The sequence below is a fragment of the Notothenia rossii genome (assembly GCF_949606895.1).
Source record: "Notothenia rossii genome assembly, contig: scaffold_445, whole genome shotgun sequence".
In the NCBI taxonomy this organism is placed as follows: Eukaryota; Metazoa; Chordata; class Actinopteri; order Perciformes; family Nototheniidae; genus Notothenia; species Notothenia rossii.
In genome coordinates, this window is record NW_027639815.1 from 5370 (window position 1) to 27474 (window position 22105).

The following is a 22105-nucleotide window of genomic DNA, read 5'->3' on the forward strand; positions in this document are numbered from 1 at the left end:
AGGCTGCTAACCAGTCTCCATCATGAAGGCTGCTAACCAGTCTCCATTATGAAGGCTTCTAACCAGTCTCCATTATGAAGGCTTCTAACCAGTCTCCATTATGAAGGCTTCTAACCAGTCTCCATCATGAAGGCTGCTAACCAGTCTCCATCATGAAGGCTGCTAACCAGTCTCCATCATGAAGGCTGCTAACCAGTCTCCATTATGAAGGCTTCTAACCAGTCTCCATTATGAAGGCTTCTAACCAGTCTCCATCATGAAGGCTTCTAACCAGTCTCCATCATGAAGGCTGCTAACCAGTCTCCATCATGAAGGCTGCTAACCAGTCTCCATTATGAAGGCTTCTAACCAGTCTCCATCATGAAGGCTGCTAACCAGTCTCCATTATGAAGGCTGCTAACCAGTCTCCATTATGAAGGCTGCTAACCAGTCTCCATTATGAAGGCTGCTAACCAGTCTCCATTATGAAGGCTGCTAACCAGTCTCCATCATGAAGGCTGCTAACCAGTCTCCATTATGAAGGCTGCTAACCAGTCTCCATCATGAAGGCTGCTAACCAGTCTCCATTATGAAGGCTGCTAACCAGTCTCCATCATGAAGGCTGCTAACCAGTCTCCATTATGAAGGCTGCTAACCAGTCTCCATCATGAAGGCTGCTAACCAGTCTCCATTATGAAGGCTGCTAACCAGTCTCCATTATGAAGGCTGCTAACCAGTCTCCATTATGAAGGCTTCTAACCAGTCTCCATCATGAAGGCTGCTAACCAGTCTCCATCATGAAGGCTGCTAACCAGTCTCCATCATGAAGGCTGCTAACCAGTCTCCATTATGAAGGCTTCTAACCAGTCTCCATTATGAAGGCTGCTAACCAGTCTCCATTATGAAGGCTGCTAACCAGTCTCCATTATGAAGGCTTCTAACCAGTCTCCATCATGAAGGCTTCTAACCAGTCTCCATCATGAAGGCTGCTAACCAGTCTCCATTATGAAGGCTGCTAACCAGTCTCCATTATGAAGGCTTCTAACCAGTCTCCATCATGAAGGCTGCTAACCAGTCTCCATCATGAAGGCTGCTAACCAGTCTCCATCATGAAGGCTGCTAACCAGTCTCCATTATGAAGGCTTCTAACCAGTCTCCATCATGAAGGCTGCTAACCAGTCTCCATCATGAAGGCTGCTAACCAGTCTCCATCATGAAGGCTGCTAACCAGTCTCCATTATGAAGGCTTCTAACCAGTCTCCATTATGAAGGCTGCTAACCAGTCTCCATCATGAAGGCTGCTAACCAGTCTCCATTATGAAGGCTTCTAACCAGTCTCCATCATGAAGGCTTCTAACCAGTCTCCATCATGAAGGCTGCTAACCAGTCTCCATCATGAAGGCTGCTAACCAGTCTCCATTATGAAGGCTTCTAACCAGTCTCCATCATGAAGGCTGCTAACCAGTCTCCATTATGAAGGCTGCTAACCAGTCTCCATTATGAAGGCTGCTAACCAGTCTCCATTATGAAGGCTGCTAACCAGTCTCCATCATGAAGGCTGCTAACCAGTCTCCATCATGAAGGCTGCTAACCAGTCTCCATTATGAAGGCTGCTAACCAGTCTCCATTATGAAGGCTGCTAACCAGTCTCCATCATGAAGGCTGCTAACCAGTCTCCATTATGAAGGCTTCTAACCAGTCTCCATTATGAAGGCTGCTAACCAGTCTCCATTATGAAGGCTTCTAACCAGTCTCCATCATGAAGGCTGCTAACCAGTCTCCATTATGAAGGCTGCTAACCAGTCTCCATCATGAAGGCTGATAACCAGTCTCCATTATGAAGGCTGCTAACCAGTCTCCATTATGAAGGCTGCTAACCAGTCTCCATCATGAAGGCTGCTAACCAGTCTCCATTATGAAGGCTGCTAACCAGTCTCCATTATGAAGGCTTCTAACCAGTCTCCATCATGAAGGCTGCTAACCAGTCTCCATCATGAAGGCTGCTAACCAGTCTCCATTATGAAGGCTGCTAACCAGTCTCCATTATGAAGGCTGCTAACCAGTCTCCATCATGAAGGCTGCTAACCAGTCTCCATTATGAAGGCTTCTAACCAGTCTCCATCATGAAGGCTTCTAACCAGTCTCCATCATGAAGGCTGCTAACCAGTCTCCATCATGAAGGCTGCTAACCAGTCTCCATTATGAAGGCTTCTAACCAGTCTCCATCATGAAGGCTGCTAACCAGTCTCCATCATGAAGGCTGCTAACCAGTCTCCATTATGAAGGCTGCTAACCAGTCTCCATTATGAAGGCTGCTAACAGTTGTTACTGTCACAGTACCCTCAGGACCTCTCAATGGCTCCTCATCCAACTCTTCCATCTCCCCTTCCATCTCCATCTCCCCTTCAATCTCCATCTCCCCTCCCATCTCCCCTCCCATCTCCTCATCCAACTCTTCCATCTCCCCTTCCATCTCCATCTCCCCTTCAATCTCCATCTCCCCTCCCATCTCCCCTCCCATCTCCTCATCCAACTCTTCCATCTCCCCTTCCATCTCCATCTCCCCTTCAATCTCCATCTCCCCTCCCATCTCCCCTCCCATCTCCCCTCCCATCTCCCCTCCCATCTCCCCTTTCCATCTCCACATCCTCTTCCATCTCGCCTCCCATCCAACTCTTCCATCTCCCCTTCCATCTCCATCTCCCCTCCCATCCAACTCTTCCATCTCCCCTTCCATCTCCATCTCCCTGTTCACGAAGAAATCCTGAAGTCTGTGTGATACCTTGTAGGAATGTTGGCTTTCCGCCCATTAGCTTGTAAGTTAGCCCAAACTGCTGGATTTGGTAAAGAAGACGGTACTTTTTTAGGATCTTGCCTGATGACACACTTCGTGCTGGTTTCTGGCGCCGTGGCCCAGGAGGTCGTTTGTTTTGAATAGAAGAGCTTTTTGGATCCCTTATGTTGCTTCCTGATAGCATCTTCTTTGTTTCTGTCCCTGGAGAGTCCAGTGGTGTTTTAACTGTAGCCTTTTCTTAGTTTGTTTCGTTGCTTTGTTACATTCTTAAGCTTCTCTTTCAACATTTGTATTTCTCTTAAATGCCTTTTTCGTGTTTTACTTCTTTCCTTTCTTTCCCTTTCCTGTCTGCGAGACTCTCTGGCATTATTCTAGAATATCTTGATCTTGCGGACTATCTGGGGGGGTGTCTGCCTCCTGCACTGCACCTTCGCAGGACCTTTTCTGTCTGGACCTTTTCTGTCAGGACCTTTTCTGTCAGGACCTTTTCTGTCTGGACCTTTTCTGTCTGGACCTCTTCTGTCTGGACCTTTTCTGTCAGGTCCTTTTCTGTCTGGACCTCTTCTGTCTGGACCTCTTCTGTCTGGACCTCTTCTGTCTGGACCTTTTCTGTCAGGACCTCTTCTGTCAGGACCTTTTCTGTCAGGACCTCTTCTGTCTGGACCTCTTCTGTCTGGACCTCTTCTGTCTGGACCTCTTCTGTCTGGACCTTTTCTGTCAGGACCTCTTCTGTCTGGACCTTTTCTGTCAGGACCTTTTCTGTCAGGACCTTTTCTGTCTGGACCTTTTCTGTCAGGACCTTTTCTGTCAGGTCCTTTTCTGTCAGGTCCTTTTCTGTCTGGACCTCTTCTGTCTGGAACCTTTTCTGTCAGGTCCTTTTCTGTCAGGTCCTTTTCTGTCTGGACCTCTTCTGTCTGGAACCTTTTCTGTCAGGTCCTTTTCTGTCAGGACCTTTTCTGTCAGGGCCTCTTCTGTCAGGACCTTTTCTGTCAGGACCTTTTCTGTCAGGACCTCTTCTGTCAGGTCCTTTTCTGTCAGGACCTTTTCTGTCAGGACCTCTTCTGTCAGGTCCTTTTCTGTCAGGACCTTTTCTGTCAGGTCCTTTTCTGTCAGGACCTTTTCTGTCAGGACCTTTTCTGTCTGGACCTTTTCTGTCAGGTCCTTTTCTGTCTGGACCTTTTCTGTCAGGACCTTTTCTGTCAGGTCCTTTTCTGTCAGGTCCTTTTCTGTCTGGACCTTTTCTGTCAGGTCCTTTTCTGTCTGGACCTCTTCTGTCTGGAACCTTTTCTGTCAGGTCCTTTTCTGTCAGGACCTTTTCTGTCAGGACCTCTTCTGTCAGGACCTTTTCTGTCAGGTCCTTTTCTGTCAGGACCTTTTTTGTCAGGTCCTTTTCTGTCAGGACCTTTTCTGTCAGGACCTCTTCTGTCTGGACCTTTTCTGTCAGGACCTTTTCTGTCAGGTCCTTTTCTGTCAGGACCTTTTCTGTCTGGACCTCTTCTGTCTGGACCTTTTCTGTCTGGACCTTTTCTGTCAGGTCCTTTTCTGTCAGGACCTTTTCTGTCAGGTCCTTTTCTGTCAGGTCCTTTTCTGTCTGGACCTTTTCTGTCTGGACCTTTTCTGTCTGGACCTTTTCTGTCAGGTCCTTTTCTGTCAGGACCTTTTCTGTCAGGTCCTTTTCTGTCAGGACCTCTTCTGTCTGGACCTTTTCTGTCAGGACCTTTTCTGTCAGGTCCTTTTCTGTCAGGACCTCTTCTGTCTGGACCTTTTCTGTCAGGACCTTTTCTGTCAGGTCCTTTTCTGTCAGGACCTTTTCTGTCAAGACCTTTTCTGTCAAGACCTTTTACGTCAGGTCCTTTTCTGTGCCTCTCTCCAATGCTGTCTCAGATTCCTCTGTGCCCTGTCTCCCATCTTGTCTATCTGTGTTACTTTGTTGTCTTGAACTCTCCTCTCCCACCTCTGTCTGTCCTCTACTTGCATGGCGTATTTCTTCTCTGGGTCACTGTTTAATTTTTCTCTTCTCTTTCGTTGGTACTCTCTATTTCTTCTCCTTCGCTCTTCAACTGACAATTTCTAGCCATGTTTTCCTTTAATTCAAAAGCTATGAAAAATGTATTTGAATATTATTATGGAATCAGATGTCCATCTACTTGACTGATTGATTGATTGATTGACTGATTGATTGATTGACTGATTGATTGACTGATTGATTCATTGAGTGATTGATTGATTGATTGACTGATTGATTGATTGACTGATTGACTGATTGATTGACTGATTGACTGATTGATTGACTGATTGATTGATTGACTGATCGATTGACTCATTGATTCATTGACTTATTGATTGATTGACTGATTGACTGATTGATTGACTGATTGATTGACTGATTGACTGATTGATGGATTGACTGATTGATTGACTGATTGATTGACTGATTGGCTGATTGATTGACTGATTGACTGATTGATTGACTGATTGATTGACTGATTGACTGATTGATTGACTGATTGGCTTATTGATTGATTGACTGATTGATTGATTGATTGATTGATTGACTGATTGATTGATTGATTGATGTAAAATCTTAAAGGTGCAGTGTGTTCCTACAACCAGATGTTGAAAACATACACTGGCTTGTGCAGACAAAATCAATGTCCAGTGGAAGTAGTGGGAGATAAGACACAGATATTACAACATTCTATTCCTTTACTATGTTCGAACATAGTAAAATATTGGCACATTAAGCGGTTATTGGTGGATTAGTCAACTCCGTCAGACGTAAAACCTGACGGAGTTGACTCTGACGGAGTTGACGAAATGGCATGTTTTTTCCCTCTGCAGAAAAAAACACTGCAGCTAGCTAGCTAGTTTTTTTGGCTATTGCTAGCTGTATCCATAATCTCAATAAAATACTTTCATTGAACCCAATATGGTTTATTAAAAGGTATCATAACAGAGAGATGGTGTTGACATGCTCCAGCTGTGACCATAGGAAAATTGACATTGTTCATCTAAAATATCAAAAAAATTCAAACATACCAGACAATGTGTGGTATTGATGTATTCACCACAGCCAGGGGAATGAAAAGGGACCCTCAGGGATATAGCTGACCATCCTATTGCCTGATTTAATGAGGTTTATGACAAAATCTGACGGAGTTGACGGAAACAGAGGACACAACTTTGATAGGCAGATTTCTATGGAAAATATTTGTAGATGTTCATGGCATGCATTGTTTTATACATTCATAACCCTTATGTTTGATTTGATATAAATGTTTTCACAATTGTAGAGGTTTTTAAAGATTTTGGGGGCTGGTGAATATTGTGACCTCTTGCTCAGGACAAGAGAAATAACATGGGCCGTCTAATCACTGGTCATACATTTAAACAAATATCCCTCAAAAAAGTAATTATCTATGCTAAAACAGAACATCAGTATTCACAATTCCTTTAGATCTAACTTTATGAGTATGTCAATCATTATTAATTTATTTATTTTTGATATAAATAAGACTTGTCTATGTGGGACATGTTTTGTCCCGACTCTCAAGAATCAGTGAATGAATAAGTTCAAACAAACTAAGGCCCAATCCCAAACCACTCCCTCGACCCTACCCCTCCGTGACGGAGTGAACTCTGCCTGTAGCCACACTCTCAGCTCAACGAGGCTCCTCCTGTCAGATGAAGGGAGTAAATACAGCAGCAAGCTTTGGGACGGCCTCCCCTGTCACGATCTGTCGGTGTTGTGTTTTGTCTTGTCTTTTTCTGTCTTTTGTTTCCTGTTTTATTTTGTAAAGTGTTCACCTCCTGTCTTGCCTGTTGCTGTCTGTCTGTTTTCCCTCCCTGATTGTCTGATCATGTTCACCTGTGGCCCCTGTGTTTCCTCCTCCCTCCTCACCTGTGTCTTGTTGTGTGATTAGTCTTGTGTGTATTTAAGTTCTGGTTTTTCTGTCTGTCTTGGTCGGTTCGTCTTGTGTCATCACTAGTTCTTCGGTGAGTGTTCTGTTTTGTCTTGGTTTATATCATAGCCTTGAAATAAAGGAGTTTTTTTCAGTTTATATCTGCATTTGGGTCCTGCTTCCTTCACAAACCGTAACATCCCCTCTCTCCTGCAGAAACAGGAAATACCGTAACTGTATGTAACAACGGTTTCAAATCAGCACCTCTTTGACAAAAAATGTAAATTAATAACTGAAATAAAACTCCAAACATATTTCATTGTGTTACTTTTTTGTAAAGCTCTATTGGTTTTAAACCTGATGTTTATAAGCTTCTTAGTTTTTGCAACAGTCTGTAAATATACACAACTTTATAATAAAATGCACACATTTACCTTTTTCTAGACTAAACACAGGTATGATCCTAAGTTAAAACATATGAGGTTATCATGAGGTTGTTAACATCGCAGTTTATCAGAGGATGTTTGCTGGAACTACTTGCTAACAGCTTGTTTCCTGACGGACACACACAGCGTGACTCCGGTCAGGTAGAGACCGGTCTCAAGTCAGCACCGCTGACGACTCGCTGTTTGTGGGCTTGATAGCCCACTCCCCCTCCACACCGCTCCACACTCGTTGCTTCGGAACAGCCCTCAATCTGGCGGACCCTCCGCGTGAACGCGCAAACGGAGGGGTAGGGGTAGGGTGTAGGGGTCGGTTTGGGAATGGGCCTTCAACAGCTGATTAATAACGGTATCTAACTTGAGTTTTTATTATATCAAAAACCTGTTGAAATGCTGCTGTTATTTTGACTGTCCCCAAAAGCGCGTTGGCAGCCTCCAGGAATACTTCTTTCACAACTTCTCCGTCTTTGAAAGACTTCCTGTGTTTCTCCAGAACGTGACTGACACGATGAGATGCTCTGGCAGCAGCCTTGCTCTTGTTGTTGGGCCTGGTGGAAATGGACTGCTGTGCATTTAGCTGTCCTCTCAGGCCCCTCCCCTTTTGGGAGCGTAGGCCAGAATCAGGAGGGAATTCCGTCTTGTAGCGTTTGTGCACTGTTTTGAAATGCTGCTCCGAAATGACCCTTCTTCGATGAAGCCACGCTCGCATTGCAGATGAGAGACAGATGGACTTTGAATTGGAACAGATAGAAAAACAATCATCCTCCCACTCGGAGTGAACATTATATATTTTGGACTTTTTTGCTTCTGCCATAATTGCGGTCTTGTGTGTGTGCGGACTGTCACTCCTGTTGCCACGGACAACGTCAGCGAACTAGTGCCCACTGCCCACCAGCCGCGCTCCGACAAATGGGGTCACACCGGCCAATCACAAAGCTTTGATGCGTTCAAGTGCATTATTCTGGCACAGGAAGATTATGTTACAGGACATTAACGATAAAACTGAATATTGTTGTTCTCTTTTTAGACACATCTCGCGATCGACTGGGAATCTCCCCGCGGTCGACCGGTGTCAGTACCATATGTGTTCGGGGTCCGTCGCTTACCAATGACGTCACGCATTGTGATTGGCTGTACGGTAATCGCACACTGATTGGTGCAACTAGGGGAGCTGACTAGGGTATACCGGGGGATAACGGGTCACAACCGTAAACGACCTGTTATCACTCAGGAAATGACAGCGAAGCATCTGGGGTATTTTCTGGCATTTATTCTGAGAATGAACACAACATTCTCTTTACATCCGCGTTGCATGTCACATCTCCACATAACTGCTCACGTCACTGTCACTAGTATGTATTTATACATACTAGGGATGTACCCGAATACCCGAATATTCATTCGTTGCAGTACTATTCGGGTTTCAATTTTGTTATTTGGATATTACTTTTGTTTGTTTTTTCCCGTTTTTTTTCAAATTGAATTTATTGAAAACTCCAATATCAACGTAAGAGCTTGTGCCTCTTCGGGGGGTGCTAACACTTAAGCATAAACGTTATTGTTTACTTTCTCCGTCTTTATATGTAGATATGACTTTTCTCCCCAGATCTCCGTCACGTTGTTTCCATAGCAACAACAACTTCCTGTCAACAGCGCTACCTCTCATTCGAAATAAAAAGCATGTCCATAAAGAGGAAGCCGAGCCAAATTACACTTAAGACATATACAACTGCAACGAAAGTAACAAACACAATGCGATATCCTTTTCAATTTCAAAGAACACAAATTGAGTTACATTAACATACTGTAGAATAACAAAATGAAATACACGTGTTGAAGCGTTTAGCTGCTGATTACTACGCGATTTGTTTGAAGACTCATAACTGATTTGCGAAGATGTACTTGAGTAACTGTATTCTGTGAAACGATCATCTCTCCAGGACAGAACCACAACACTAACATGTTCTCCTTCTGCTTGCAGAAAGTCCTGGAGGACACGCAGCCATGAGAAGATCATAAAATCACCAATCAATAACATGTGTATTCATATCATACTCGATGTCTGCAAACCTCTTGTACACATATCGGTGCACATCGCAGCATAAACCACACAGACCAACCAAAGAGGCAAAGTCAAAACAAGGTTCATTTTCATTATGTATTGAGTCAAAGCGCGCTGAGGTCTCCTTCAGACCTGAGAGCCACTCCAGGTGCGCTCCAGACCACAGTTTCTTCCATTGCTTCATGTTTCAGAAGGTTTGCGTTCACATGGGCAAAACTCAAATGGACTGTAAACTTTAAACACACGTCATGTGCACATTTACTACGCCACTGAACATGCTTACTTTTAAATGTGTACTACTTCGATTCAGCAATTCCCGCCAAAGATTTTGGAAATTGGTCCGTGCGCAAAGCATTGTGGGGCTTTGAAGACCACTGGGGCTTTACCCTGACCCTCAGTGCATCACCATCAAGCTCCCTGAGCCCAGCAGGGGGCGCTGGGGCTTTACTCTGACCATCAGTGCCTCACCATCAAGCTTCAAACCCAGAACAACAAGGAGCAGATGTTTTCATTTCGAGACATAAGAGCTGCTGAATCAGATAAAGGCCGACATTAGCTCAACAAGTGCTTTATTTGATTCTTCCAGCAATCACGTAGTTACCAAGACTCAGGCTGCGGTCGAATTGTCAGTTTCTCTCAGGAACCTTCCTGACGGAGTGTAATGACCCGGAAGTCCCTCAGTGGCAGCCATGATAAGAGCTGGTTCTCTAGATGATAGGAAAGGAGCTTTCAAACTTCCTTTATAACCTCCTTTAGGAAACACTGGACCTTCCTTTAGGAAAGGAAAGGAGAAAATGCTGCCCCACAATGCCTTGCAGCCGCAGCATTTGACGTCACACAACAGTCGGCCGTTCACGGAAACAACCGATTATGACGGAGAAATGATATCATGAAAGTTACGGTGCTTATTAAGCATTTTAAAACGTATGTGGTAAGTTCCCAAAGTGCTTTGTTCTGAACGTTCATCAGTATTATAATCAAAAAGAGAAATATGAACGTTAGTTTTTACTGAAATGATCAAATAAAGTCAACATTTCACTGAGCTGTGTGGGGTTTGTTCAACTTTTAAAAGATGTTTGAATGATGTACACAGTGATAGGTGTTAAGGACTAACGTTTATAATAAATACATTTGTATTGATTTTAAGATCTTTTCATCAATCATACGTATTGGGATCATTTGTATTAATGTGGACCGGAGGGAGAGGGTGACGAGCAGAAGTTTCACTTTCCTTTTTTATTTCAATTCCAGCTTTGGTCATGAAGAATATGTTTCTCTGTTGTTCATAAAGCATAAAGCAACAGCATCAGAGCACGGTGCAGAGTCTCTAGATGAGTCCCTCCTTCTTATTAAACATCCATGTTGTAGTCCTCTGTATAGAAAACTGTAGTTTCCATAGTTTCCCCACAGCAGCAGACGCACATTCAGGACGTCCGCTGGCGCATCATAAACACGTGGGATAATGAAAGTGCAGTCTCTTCTCCTAAGTCCTTTTGAATTCTCCTATCCACTATCCCTTAACCCGTGACCTTTCACTCAGAGGTCAAGGAGTAGGAGATAGGGTTAGAACTTAGGAGCTGATTTTTTGATTATTGGACTGCAGCCACAGTTCACGTTAGAGACAGAAGTATTGTTCACCTCCACATTGAACTACAGCAGCTTCCCTCCACTCCAGCTTCCACTCCTCTGGGAAGGCTTTTAAAAGATGTGGCTGTGTGCGTGTGTGTGTGTGTGTGTGTGTGTGTGTGTGTGTGTGTGTGTGTGTGTGTGTGTGTGTGTGTGTGTGTGTGTGTGTGTGTGTGTGTGTGTGTGTGTGTGTGTGTGTGTGTGTGTGTGTGTGTGTGTGTGTGTGTGTGTGTGTGTGTGTGTGTGTGTGTGTGTGTGTGTGTGTGACTCTCATTCATCCAGGAGAGCATCAGTGTGGTCAGACCCTGATGCTGGACGAGAGGCTCAGTGTCTGCAGGTCAGGTTCTTCCTCCCCAGACTCTCTCCACTAAGATGGAAGCAGAGAATTGTCCAAAATGACTTGGTAAGAGGAAGCATTAAGAATCTCTTCACTGGAACTAAGGGGCCGAGGCCATTAAGAATATATACACATGTTTATGTATAAAAGACATGGAAAAGTGGATTTTGCTTTAATAGGTTTCCTTTAATAGCATGTGTTAGCTACGTGCTAACACTCGTCGTGTTTCCCCTGAAAGTCTCTCAAAGTAAAAAAACTCCATGACTCAGAGTTCGTCCTCGCTGACATCCAGCTCCTTGTCGTCCCTCCGGTTCTCCGTCAGGAACTCTTCCTGCTGGTCCTCCAGGTCCTGCAGCTCCGCCTGGAGACGCTGCAGATGGAGAACCCTCCGGTTCCTCAGCAGCCGGCCGGGGAACGGGTTCATGTCGCTGAACGCTATGCTGGTCAGCCGCCTGCACACAGGACGCAGCAAACAGGAAGTCGTTTATAAACAGGAAGCAGTACACAGGAAGTCGTTTATAAACAGGAAGCAGCAAACAGGAAGTCGTTTATAAACAGGAAGCAAACACAGGAAGTCGTTTATAAACAGGAAGTATTTGATACACAGGAAGTAGTTGATAAACAGGAAGTCTCTCTACCTGCTGTCGGTGATGGTCTTGGTGAAGAAGCGCAGGTATTGGTGGATCTCCACTCCGTCCTGGATCTTCAGGATGTCCTCCTCTTTGTATTTGAACAGAGCCAGAGCGTACCTGAACATCACCTGCAGACATTTTGATTATTCAAATATACATTAAAAAATAGCGTCAGGAAACTTTGCACTGGCTTTTTGTTGTTCCTAACCCCAAACAGATCCTTGTAGCCCCCCCCCCCCCCCCTCTCTTCCAGCTGTTACTAAGGACATGTCTCTGAAGTGTCCTGCTCCAAACCCCAAACAGATCCTTGTAGCCCCCCCCCCTCTCTTCCAGCTGTTACTAAGGACATGTCTCTGAAGTGTCCTGCTCCAAACCACAAACAGATCCTTGTAGCCCCCCCCCTCTCTTCCAGCTGTTACTAAGGACATGTCTCTGAAGTGTCCTGCTCCAAACCCCAAACAGATCCTTGTAGCCCCCCCCCCCTCTCTTCCAGCTGTTACTAAGGACATGTCTCTGAAGTGTCCTGCTCCAAACCCCAAACAGATCCTTGTAGCCCCCCCCTCTCTTCCAGCTGTTACTAAGGACATGTCTCTGAAGTGTCCTGCTCCAAACCCCAAACAGATCCTTGTAGCCCCCCCCCCCTCTCTTCCAGCTGTTACTAAGGACATGTCTCTGAAGTGTCCTGCTCCAAACCCCAAACAGATCCTTGTAGCCCCCCCCTCTCTTCCAGCTGTTACTAAGGACATGTCCTCTGAAGTGTCCTGCTCCAAACCCCAAACAGATCTTGTAGCCCCCGCCCTCTCTTCCAGCTGTTACTAAGGACATGTCTCTGTAGTGTCCTGCTCCAAACCCCAAACAGATCCTTGTAGCCCCCCTCTCTCTTCCAGCTGTTACTAAGGACATGTCTCTGAAGTGTCCTGCTCCAAACCCCAAACAGATCCTTGTAGCCCCCCTCTCTCTCCAGCTGTTACTAAGGACATGTCTCTGAAGTGTCCTGCTCCAAACCCCAAAACAGATCCTTGTAGCCCCCCCCCTCTCTTCCAGCTGTTACTAAGGACATGTCTCTGAAGTGTCCTGCTCCAAACCCCAAACAGATCCTTGTAGCCCCCCCCCCTCTCTTCCAGCTGTTACTAAGGACATGTCTCTGAAGTGTCCTGCTCCAAACCCAAACAGATCCTTGTAGCCCCCCCCCCTCTCTCTTCAGCTGTTACTAAGGACATGTCTCTGAAGTGTCCTGCTCCAAACCCCAAACAGATCCTTGTAGCCCCCCTCTCTCTTCCAGCTGTTACTAAGGACATGTCTCTGAAGTGTCCTGCTCCAAACCCCAAACAGATCCTTGTAGCCCCCCCCTCTCTCTTCCAGCTGTTACTAAGGACATGTCTCTGAAGTGTCCTGCTCCAAACCCCAAACAGATCCTTGTAGCCCCCCCCCTCTCTCTTCCAGCTGTTACTAAGGACATGTCTCTGAAGTGTCCTGCTCCAAACCCCAAACAGATCCTTGTAGCCCCCCCCCTCTCTCTTCCAGCTGTTACTAAGGACATGTCTCTGAAGTGTCCTGCTCCAAACCCCAAACAGGTCCTTGTATCTTCTATCTGAGTGATAATGGGGGTCACCTTGCTGCCCTCATACAGGAAGGCGTCCCACAGCCTCAGCAGCAGGTCGCTGGGCAGACTCTCCACGAACACCACCAGGAACCAGTTGAAGCAGACCAGAGACACGTCCACGCTGTGAAGCTGCAGGTGAGCAGAGAGACGAGGGAGCTTCTCCGACAGGAAGTCCTTCAGGACGCGCTGATCCGCCTGCAGAATACACTCTTTAGACCAGGGTTGCCAACTTTGGGTACCTGGCTGGAGTGAGATTCTGATATCATGGGTTTGATTACACATATACGCACGAAATGACTGCTATCGTGTCAGCAGCGGGACCTTAGCATGTATATAGGATATATACAAACACACAACATTGGACACAGACTCTAAAGGGCACACAGTCTCATTCTCTAATGAAAAGCAAACATGTTTCCACTGTTTTATTGTATGCCTCCCGCGATAAGCACATAATTGACTTATCGTACGATAAATAAAAATGAACTCGATAAATTTCCATTTCCATGAGGATGTGACTAGCAGTTTGAAAGGATGTACTTGAACTATTATTATATATTATAATGATGTCAGTGGTCTCAAACGGTCATACCACACACACACACACACACACACACACACACACACACACACACACACACACACACACACACACACACACACACACACACACACACACACACACACACACACACACACACACACACACACACACACACACACACACACACACACACTCTTTGACTCTATGTTGCCTAGTAGAACGATAAGCAGCAGACTTTTACTTTATCATTTCTCCTGGATCTTAGATCTGCGCAGTACGGGCCGGATTGACCAACCGGCTCCCACCGCTCTGCTGTCTGTTGACGTTGTTAAGAGTGGTGGGGGTGGATGGACAGCTCGAGCAACTGTCAACTCAACACTTTAAATAACCAGCCAAAAACGATCTCCGGTTCATCTTGTGTTCTGCGGGAGAATAGTTTGGGCAGCGTGAGATTGAGAGTGAAAGCGTGTGTTACACGCCAGCTGCGTGAGAGTTGGCAACCCTGCTTTAGACTCACGTGATGATGGGAGGGGGAACTGGTTTAGACTCAGAGGAACTGGTTTAGACTCAGAGTCACTGGTTTAGACTCAGAGGAACTGGTTTAGACTCAGAGTCACTGGTTTAGACTCAGAGGAACTGGTTTAGACTCAGAGTCACTGGTTTAGACTCAGAGGAACTGGTTTAGACTCAGAGTCACTGGTTTAGACTCAGAGGAACTGGTTTAGACTCACGTGATGATGGGAGGGGGAACTGGTTTAGACTCAGAGGAACTGGTTTAGACTCAGAGGAACTGGTTTAGACTCAGACCTGTGACGCCAGCAGCTGTTTGGTGTAATAATCCGGCGGCAGGATGTTCTCCACCACGGCCACCAGACACCAGAATGCCTCCTCCTCGCTCTGAAGGACCAGCAGGGCCAGAGCCGCCAGCCTGAGGAACAGTTACATGACATGTCACGTTACACGACATGTCACACGACACGTCACACGACACGTAACATGACACGTTACACGACACGTTACACGACACGTTACATGTCACGTCACATGACACGTCACAATCGCGAGTACACCTGCTGCAGAGCAAATATTTCAAGTATACTACGTCATCGAGTGGCGCAGAATGCTGGGCACAGTCCTTCGGCGCCACTCGATGACGTAGTATACTTGAAATAGTTGCTCTGCAGCAGTTTTACTCGCGATTGAGAAAGGGCTTCTGTTTCCGCACAGTGTCACAGAGGGGCCTCACCTGTGTCAAAGTAGGAACATGTCTTTACCTGTTGAGGCCCTGGCAGTAGCCAATGGCAGGGTTCTGCCAGGAGAAGGCCAATAGGACACGGCGCAGCTGCTGGAGGGCGGGGCTAGAGGGTGAGGAGAAGTGCTGATTGGTGGTCAGGGTGCGGTGGAGGTCCAGCTGGATCTGTCTGGAGGCGGGACGAGGAGATGCATCGCTTTTCTCACAAAGCTGGAAACACAGCGGCTGGTTAATCAGTAACATGTAATATAGTGTTACCTAACAACAGCTAGCTCCCAACAGCTAGCTCCCAACAACTAGCTCCCAACGGCTAGCTCGCAACAGCTAGCTCCCAACAACTAGCTCCCGACCGCTAGCTCGCAACAGCTAGCTCCCAACAACTAGCTCCCGACCGCTAGCTCCCAACAACTAGCTCCCGACCGCTAGCTCGCAACAGCTAGCTCACAACAGCTAACTCCCAACGGCTAGCTCGCAACAGCTAGCTCACAACAACTAGCTCACAACAGACAGCTGACAACAGCTAGATAACAACCGCTAGCTGACAACAGCTAGCTACCAACAGCTAGCTCACAACAGCTAGTTGACAACCGTTAGCTGACAACAGCTAGCTACCAACAGCTAGCTGACAATCGCCAGCTAACAATCGCCAGCTGACAACAGCCAGCTGACAACAGCTAGCTACCAACAGCTAGCTGACAACAGCCAGCCAACAATCACCAGCCAACAACCGCCAGCTAACAATCGCCAGCTAACTGTAGCTAACTAACAACAGCTAGCACTCAGGAGCTGAAAAGTCCAGGTGTGTCAGGTGTACTTCCTGTGTACTTCCTGTGTACCTGTTGGTATCGCTGTGGGTGGCGCTCCCTGGCGCTCCTGGTTCTGGCCCGGACCAGCCAGGTCCAGACCTGCTGCCGGTACTCCCGTGGGACGCCCCCCCGCAGCAGGCCTTTGAGCTCCGGGGAGGAACAGAGGTCATTGCTGGACCTGCCGGCGAGGAACTGGGCCCAGCGACCAATCAGAGGCCGGTCTTCCCCCTCCTGAGGGAACACAACAACCATCAGAACCACAGAGAAACAAAACAACAATCAGAACCACAGAGAAACACAACAACCATCAGAACCACAGAGAAACACAACAACCATCAGAACCACAGAGAAACACAACAACAATCAGAACCACAGAGAAACACAACAACCATCAGAACCACAGACAAACACAACAACCATCAGAACCACAGACAAACACAACAACCATCAGAACCACAGAGAAACACAACAACCATCAGAACCACAGACAAACACAACAACCATCAGAACCACAGACAAACACAACAACAATCAGAACCACAGAGAAACACAACAACCATCAGAACCACAGAGAAACACAACAACCATCAGAACCACAGAGAAACACAACAACCATCAGAACCACAGAGAAACACAACAACCATCAGAACCACAGAGAAACACAACAACCATCAGAACCACAGAGAAACACAACAACCATCAGAACCACAGAGAAACACAACAACCATCAGAACCACAGAGAAACACAACAACCATCAGAACCACAGAGAAACACAACAACCATCAGAACCACAGAGAAACACAACAACCATCAGAACCACAGAGAAACACAACAACCATCAGAACCACAGAGAAACACAACAACCATCAGAACCACAGAGAAACACAACAACCATCAGAACCACAGAGAAACACAACAACCATCAGAACCACCGGAGCTCATCAGTCACATCATGTTCCCCACTCTGTATCATTAAACTGGTGTTAAACTGTATTAAATGATATATGTTTGATATGAATAGGACTGTATGACAGGTGTGCAGGTGTACAAGTGTACAGGTGTTACAGGTGTTACAGGTGTTACAGGTGTGCAGGTGTTACAGGTGTGCAGGTGTGCAGGTGTGCAGGTGTACAAGTGTACAGGTGTTACAGGTGTTACAGGTGTTACAGGTGTGCAGGTGTTACAGGTGTGCAGGTGTGCAGGTGTGCAGGTGTACAGGTGTTACAGGTGTTACAGGTGTGCAGATGTTACAGGTGTGCAGGTGTTACAGGTGTGCAGGTGTTACAGGTGTGCAGGTGTGCAGGTGTACAGGTGTTACAGGTGTTACAGGTTTACAGGTGTGCAGGGACCTGGTTCAGCAGGTTGTGGGAGCGGATCTCCAGCGCCTGGATCTTAGCGAGCAGTTTCATGTCCTCGACTTCATATTCAGGGACGATCTGGAAGCCGTACTCATCGTGATCTCTGAGGACAAAACATCATCAGAACCTTCTCTTACCCCCCCACAGGTGTTCCTGTTACCCCCCCCCCACCAGGTGTTCGTTCAGTCTCTCTCTCTCTCTCTCTCTCTCTCTCTCCAATTCAAAGGGGCGTTATTGGCATGAAAGTTAAATTAAACAATGTTGCCAAAGCATCAAAATACAAAATAATTAACAACATTAACAGACATTTCAAATGTTTACATATTATTGATGATATATATATACAGTGATACAATTACATTTCAACACGTGTGTGTGTGTGTGTGTGTGTGTGTGTGTGTGTGTGTGTGTGTGTGTGTGTGTGTGTGTGTGTGTGTGTGTGTGTGTGTGTGTGTGTGTGTGTGTGTGTGTGTGTGTGTGTGTGAGTCTCATTCACTGTCCCTCAGGTTGTGGCATGTGTATACATATTGGGCAGCAAGGTGTGCCTTGTCTCCTTCTCCTAGGAGTACTCTCAGTCTTGAGAGGTCATCAACCTCCTTGAAACCTGGGATTACAGAGTTCAGCTTGTTCCAATAAATGCTCCTTACTTCGTTGAATGTTTGGCACTTCAGGAGGAAGTGCATCTCTGTCTCAGTCTCACCTGTCGTACAGTGACCACATGTTCTGTTCTCTTTTGGTTGCCAGGATCTTTTGAGTCTTCCTGTTTGGATTGGCAGTTTGTGGTCACTGAGCCTGTACTTGGTTAGGATCTGTCTCTGCTTTCTATCTCTGACAGTAGAGAGATACTCTGCCAGCTCATACTCTCTGTTTAGAGCCAGGTAACATTCTAATCTACTTTGGCTTTTACTTTCTTCTTCCCAATGTTGTAAATAGTTGTCTTTACATTGTGTTATAATGCGTTTGACTGTGATTGGTGTTTGGAGAGCAGTGTTGTTGAGAGACTGGTCAGAGTGGCTCTGAGAGGGGGCAGCTAGCCTCAGCACCAGCTGACATAGGGGACTCTTCTCTGGGGTTAGCTCTTGGCTTTGGAGGGCTTTGGAGTGGAGGGGGTCTCGGGGGCTGGACCTAAGGTGGTTAAAGAATGTCAGTGCTCTCTTTTGAGTGTTAATGATCAGTGGGTATCTGCTTAATTCTGCTCTACATGCATTTGTTGGTGTTTTTCTCTGAACACGTAAAATGTATCTGCAGAATTCTGCATGGAAAGACTCTGTTGGATGTTTGTCCCAGCGGGTATAGCTCTGGTGACTGAGTGGACCCCATACTTCACTACCGTACAGCGCAATGGGCTGGATCACACTATCAAAGATTTTGAGCCAGATTTTAATTGGAATTTGGACATTATAAAATGTTCTCTTAATTGCATTTAGAGCTCTTCTGGCTTTTTCTTTGAGTGCATTCACTGCCATGTTGAAACGTCCTGATGCTGTTATGGTTAAACCGAGGTAGGTGTAACTCATACTATGTTCCATGATATGATTATTTATGGTAAACTGGTATTTGTTCTCCTGACATCTGGGGCGTCTTTGGAAAACCATGACATTAGTTTTCTTCATATTGACTGCCAGGGCCCAGTTCTTACAGTACTGGTCTCCTATGTCCAGCTGTTGTTGGAGTCCTTGTTCAGTAGGAGACAGCAGAACAAGGTCATCAGCATAAAGCAGACACTTCACCTCTCTCTCTAGGAGGGAGAGGCCAGGAGCAGCACAGTGATCCAACTGAACAGCAAGTTCATTTATATATTTATTAAATAAAGTGGGACTTAAATTGCAACCCTGACGAACACCTCTTCTCTGGGTGAAGAATTCACTTTGTTTGTCTCCAGTTTGAACAGCACACTTATTCCCTAAATACATTGATTTAACCAGATCGTACATTTTGCCCCCCATACCACAATGTAGAAGTCTATAATAGAGCCCTTCGTGCCAAATAGAGTCCAAAGCTTTTTTGAAATCAATGAAACAAGTGAATATCTTCCCATGTTTTGTTTGGTGTACATGTTTGTTCACTAAAGTGTGAAGGGTATATACATGGTCGGTGGTGCGGTGTTTTGGAAGGAAGCCAATTTGATTTTGACTCAAGATGGATTGTTGGTGAAGGAAATCTTGTATTCTTTTATTTAGAATACTACAGAATAATGTTCCAGACAGCTGCTGACACAGATGCCACGGTAGTTCTTAGGGTCTGATTTGTCTCCACTCTTATGAATGGGGAAGATGAGCCCTTTGCACCAGATGGAAACATCCTGACTGCAATATGATACTGAACAGCTTTAACACTGTACCCTGCATCTCTGGGGTGCTGCATCTGAGCATTTCGTTTTGAATGTTGTCTGGGCCACAAGCTTTCCTTGGCCGGAGAGATTGTGTCTGTGTGGTCAACTCTTCCCAAGTCATTGGGAAATCAAGGGGGTCCTGGTGGTCTTTAATAGTTTATTCTAATGTTTGGAGTTTCTCTTTTGTAATACATTGATCTGAATTCATTAGATTTATTGGTATGTCTTTGTACAAACTTTCAAAATGTTCTCTCCAGATGTCACCGTTTTGGATGGGTAATGCTTGCGGTTGTTTTGTGTTGAAGTTGCTCCACAGATCCCAGAATTGATTTTGATCAATGGCTTTCTCAATATCCTCAAGTTTCATGTGGGTATCATTTTGTTTTTTGTTCCTTATCATTTATATTTGTTTAAAAGGTCATTGTATCTAATGCGTAAGGCTGGGTTGTTTGGTTGCCGATGTTTTTCATTTGCTATTTTCTCAGGTCTTTTCTGATGGTCTTGCATTCCTGGTCAAACCATTTGTCAGCGTTTTGCCTTTTAACAGGCTTCCGCTTTTGTTTTACAAGGTCAGCTTTAATAGCTGCCTTGAAGTAAACATTGAATACGTCTTTCTATTCCTCCATCTTGTGACTGTGGAACTCCCTCTCTTGGATATCAGCATGTGAGGGACACTGTTCAGGAACTAGTTGATGCTCTGTATGTGATGACTACTTCCTTTCTGGAGAGGATCACAGATACATGGATCCTGAGGTTCAAGCTCAAGCCGGGGACCAGGGAGATTTCTTGAACACACCCCCCCTCCCCTCACAGGTGTTACCTGGCCATGTCCAGCCGGATGACGCCCTTCAGCCCCCCCTTCAGAGCGTCCGCGATCATCTTCTGCACGGCCCCCCGCTGGGCCGGCTCCAGAGCTTTGTTCTCCTGCAGCTGCCTGAGGACGCCCAGGTATCGACTCTCCTCCTGGCAGAGCCGCGCCTCCAGGTGGGAGCACTAAGACAATGGAATATATATCCTTTATTTACCCAGGTTAATGTCCAATGGAGATTCAAATCTATTTCTATCCAAGCGAAGGTAGCATGAACAAAGTTAAGGGGGACATTGAGGGGGAAATTGATGGGACATTGAGGGGGACATTGAAAGACATTGAGGGGGACATTGATGGGACATTGAATGACATTGAGGGGGACATTGAATGACATTGAGGGGGACATTGATGGGACATTGAGGGGGACATTGAAAGACATTGAGGGGGACATTGAGGGGGAAATTGAATGACATTGAGGGGGACATTGATGGGACATTGAGGGGGACATTGAAAGACATTGAGGGGGACATTGATGGGACATTGAGGGGAACATTGAAAGACATTGAGGGGGACATTGATGGGACATTGAATGACATTGAGGGGGAAATTGAGGGGACATTGAATGACATTGAGGGGGACATTGAGGAGAAATTGAATGACATTGAGGGAGACATTGAGGAGTAATTGAATGACATTGAGGGGGACATTGAGGGGGACATTGAAAGACATTGAGGGGGAAATTGATGGGACATTGAGGGGAACATTGAAAGACATTGAGGGGGACATTGATGGGACATTGAATGACATTGAGGGGGAAATTGAGGGGACATTGAATGACATTGAGGGGGACATTGAATGACATTGAGGGGGACATTGAGGAGAAATTGAATGACATTGAGGGGGAAATTGAGGGAACATTGAATGACATTGAGGGGGAAATTGAGGGGACATTGAATGAAATTGAGGGGAACATTGAATGACATTGAGGGGACATTGAATGACAGTGAGGGGGACATTGAATGACAGTGAGGGGACATTGAATGACAGTGAGGGGACATTGAATGACATTGAGGGGACATTGAATGACAGTGAGGGGGACATTGAATGACAGTGAGGGGACATTGAATGACAGTGAGGGGACATTGAATGACATTGAGGGGGACATTGAATGACAGTGAGGGGACATTGAATGACAGTGAGGGGACATTGAATGACATTGAGGGGACATTGAATGACAGTGAGGGGGACATTTAGAGGGACAGACCCACCTTCAGCATCAGGCTGGTCTCCTGCTGGGAGCTGGTCCTCCACAGGTGAGTCAGCTGGTAGAGTTCTGAGTTCAGGAAGCAGTTCTGAGTCCTGAAGGCCTCCATGTCGTCCTGATCAGAGCCCAAATGTAAATACTTCACAAAGAGTCTCACCTTCAGGTAATGAGTCTCACCTTCAGGTAATGAGTCTCACCTTCAGGTAATGAGTCTCACCTTCAGGTTCTCCACTTCCTGCTGCAGCTGTGTGAGGTTCTGAGAGTCTGAACAGCCGCCAGAGGACAAACAGGAAGTCAGCTGATCACACAGCTTCATGATCACCTGACATGAAACATAATTATATTATATAAACATGTAGCAG

The 22105-nt window shown here is 45.9% G+C and overlaps 1 protein-coding gene across 1 annotated transcript; it reads right to left on the reverse strand.

The window, feature by feature from the left end:
- Nucleotides 1-10401: 10401 nt before the first annotated feature.
- tbc1d2 (TBC1 domain family, member 2) lies at nt 10402-22061 on the reverse strand. Its single transcript, XM_079695594.1, has 10 exons — nt 21961-22061; nt 21748-21858; nt 20492-20664; nt 17331-17442; nt 16011-16211; nt 15197-15384; nt 14730-14850; nt 13388-13573; nt 11782-11903; nt 10402-11595 (listed from the first exon to the last, which is right to left on the reverse strand). Exons 1-10 carry the CDS (start codon nt 22057-22059, stop codon nt 11409-11411), a joined length of 1500 nt encoding a protein of 499 aa, XP_079551720.1. The 5' UTR covers nt 22060-22061; the 3' UTR covers nt 10402-11408.
- Nucleotides 22062-22105: the final 44 nt, after the last annotated feature.

What these genes read in the sequence shown, in the direction of transcription:
- tbc1d2 (XM_079695594.1), bottom strand. Translation starts at nt 22,059, where the DNA reads ATGAAGCTGTGTGATCAGCTGACTTCCTGTTTGTCCTCTGGCGGCTGT. An exon ending in AGACCAGCCTGATGCTGAAG is followed by an intron (nt 20,665 to 21,747) that starts GTGGGTCTGTCC and finishes CCATTGTCTTAG; the next exon opens with TGCTCCCACCTGGAGGCGCG. An exon ending in ATCCGGCTGGACATGGCCAG is followed by an intron (nt 17,443 to 20,491) that starts GTAACACCTGTG and finishes TTTTGTCCTCAG; the next exon opens with AGATCACGATGAGTACGGCT.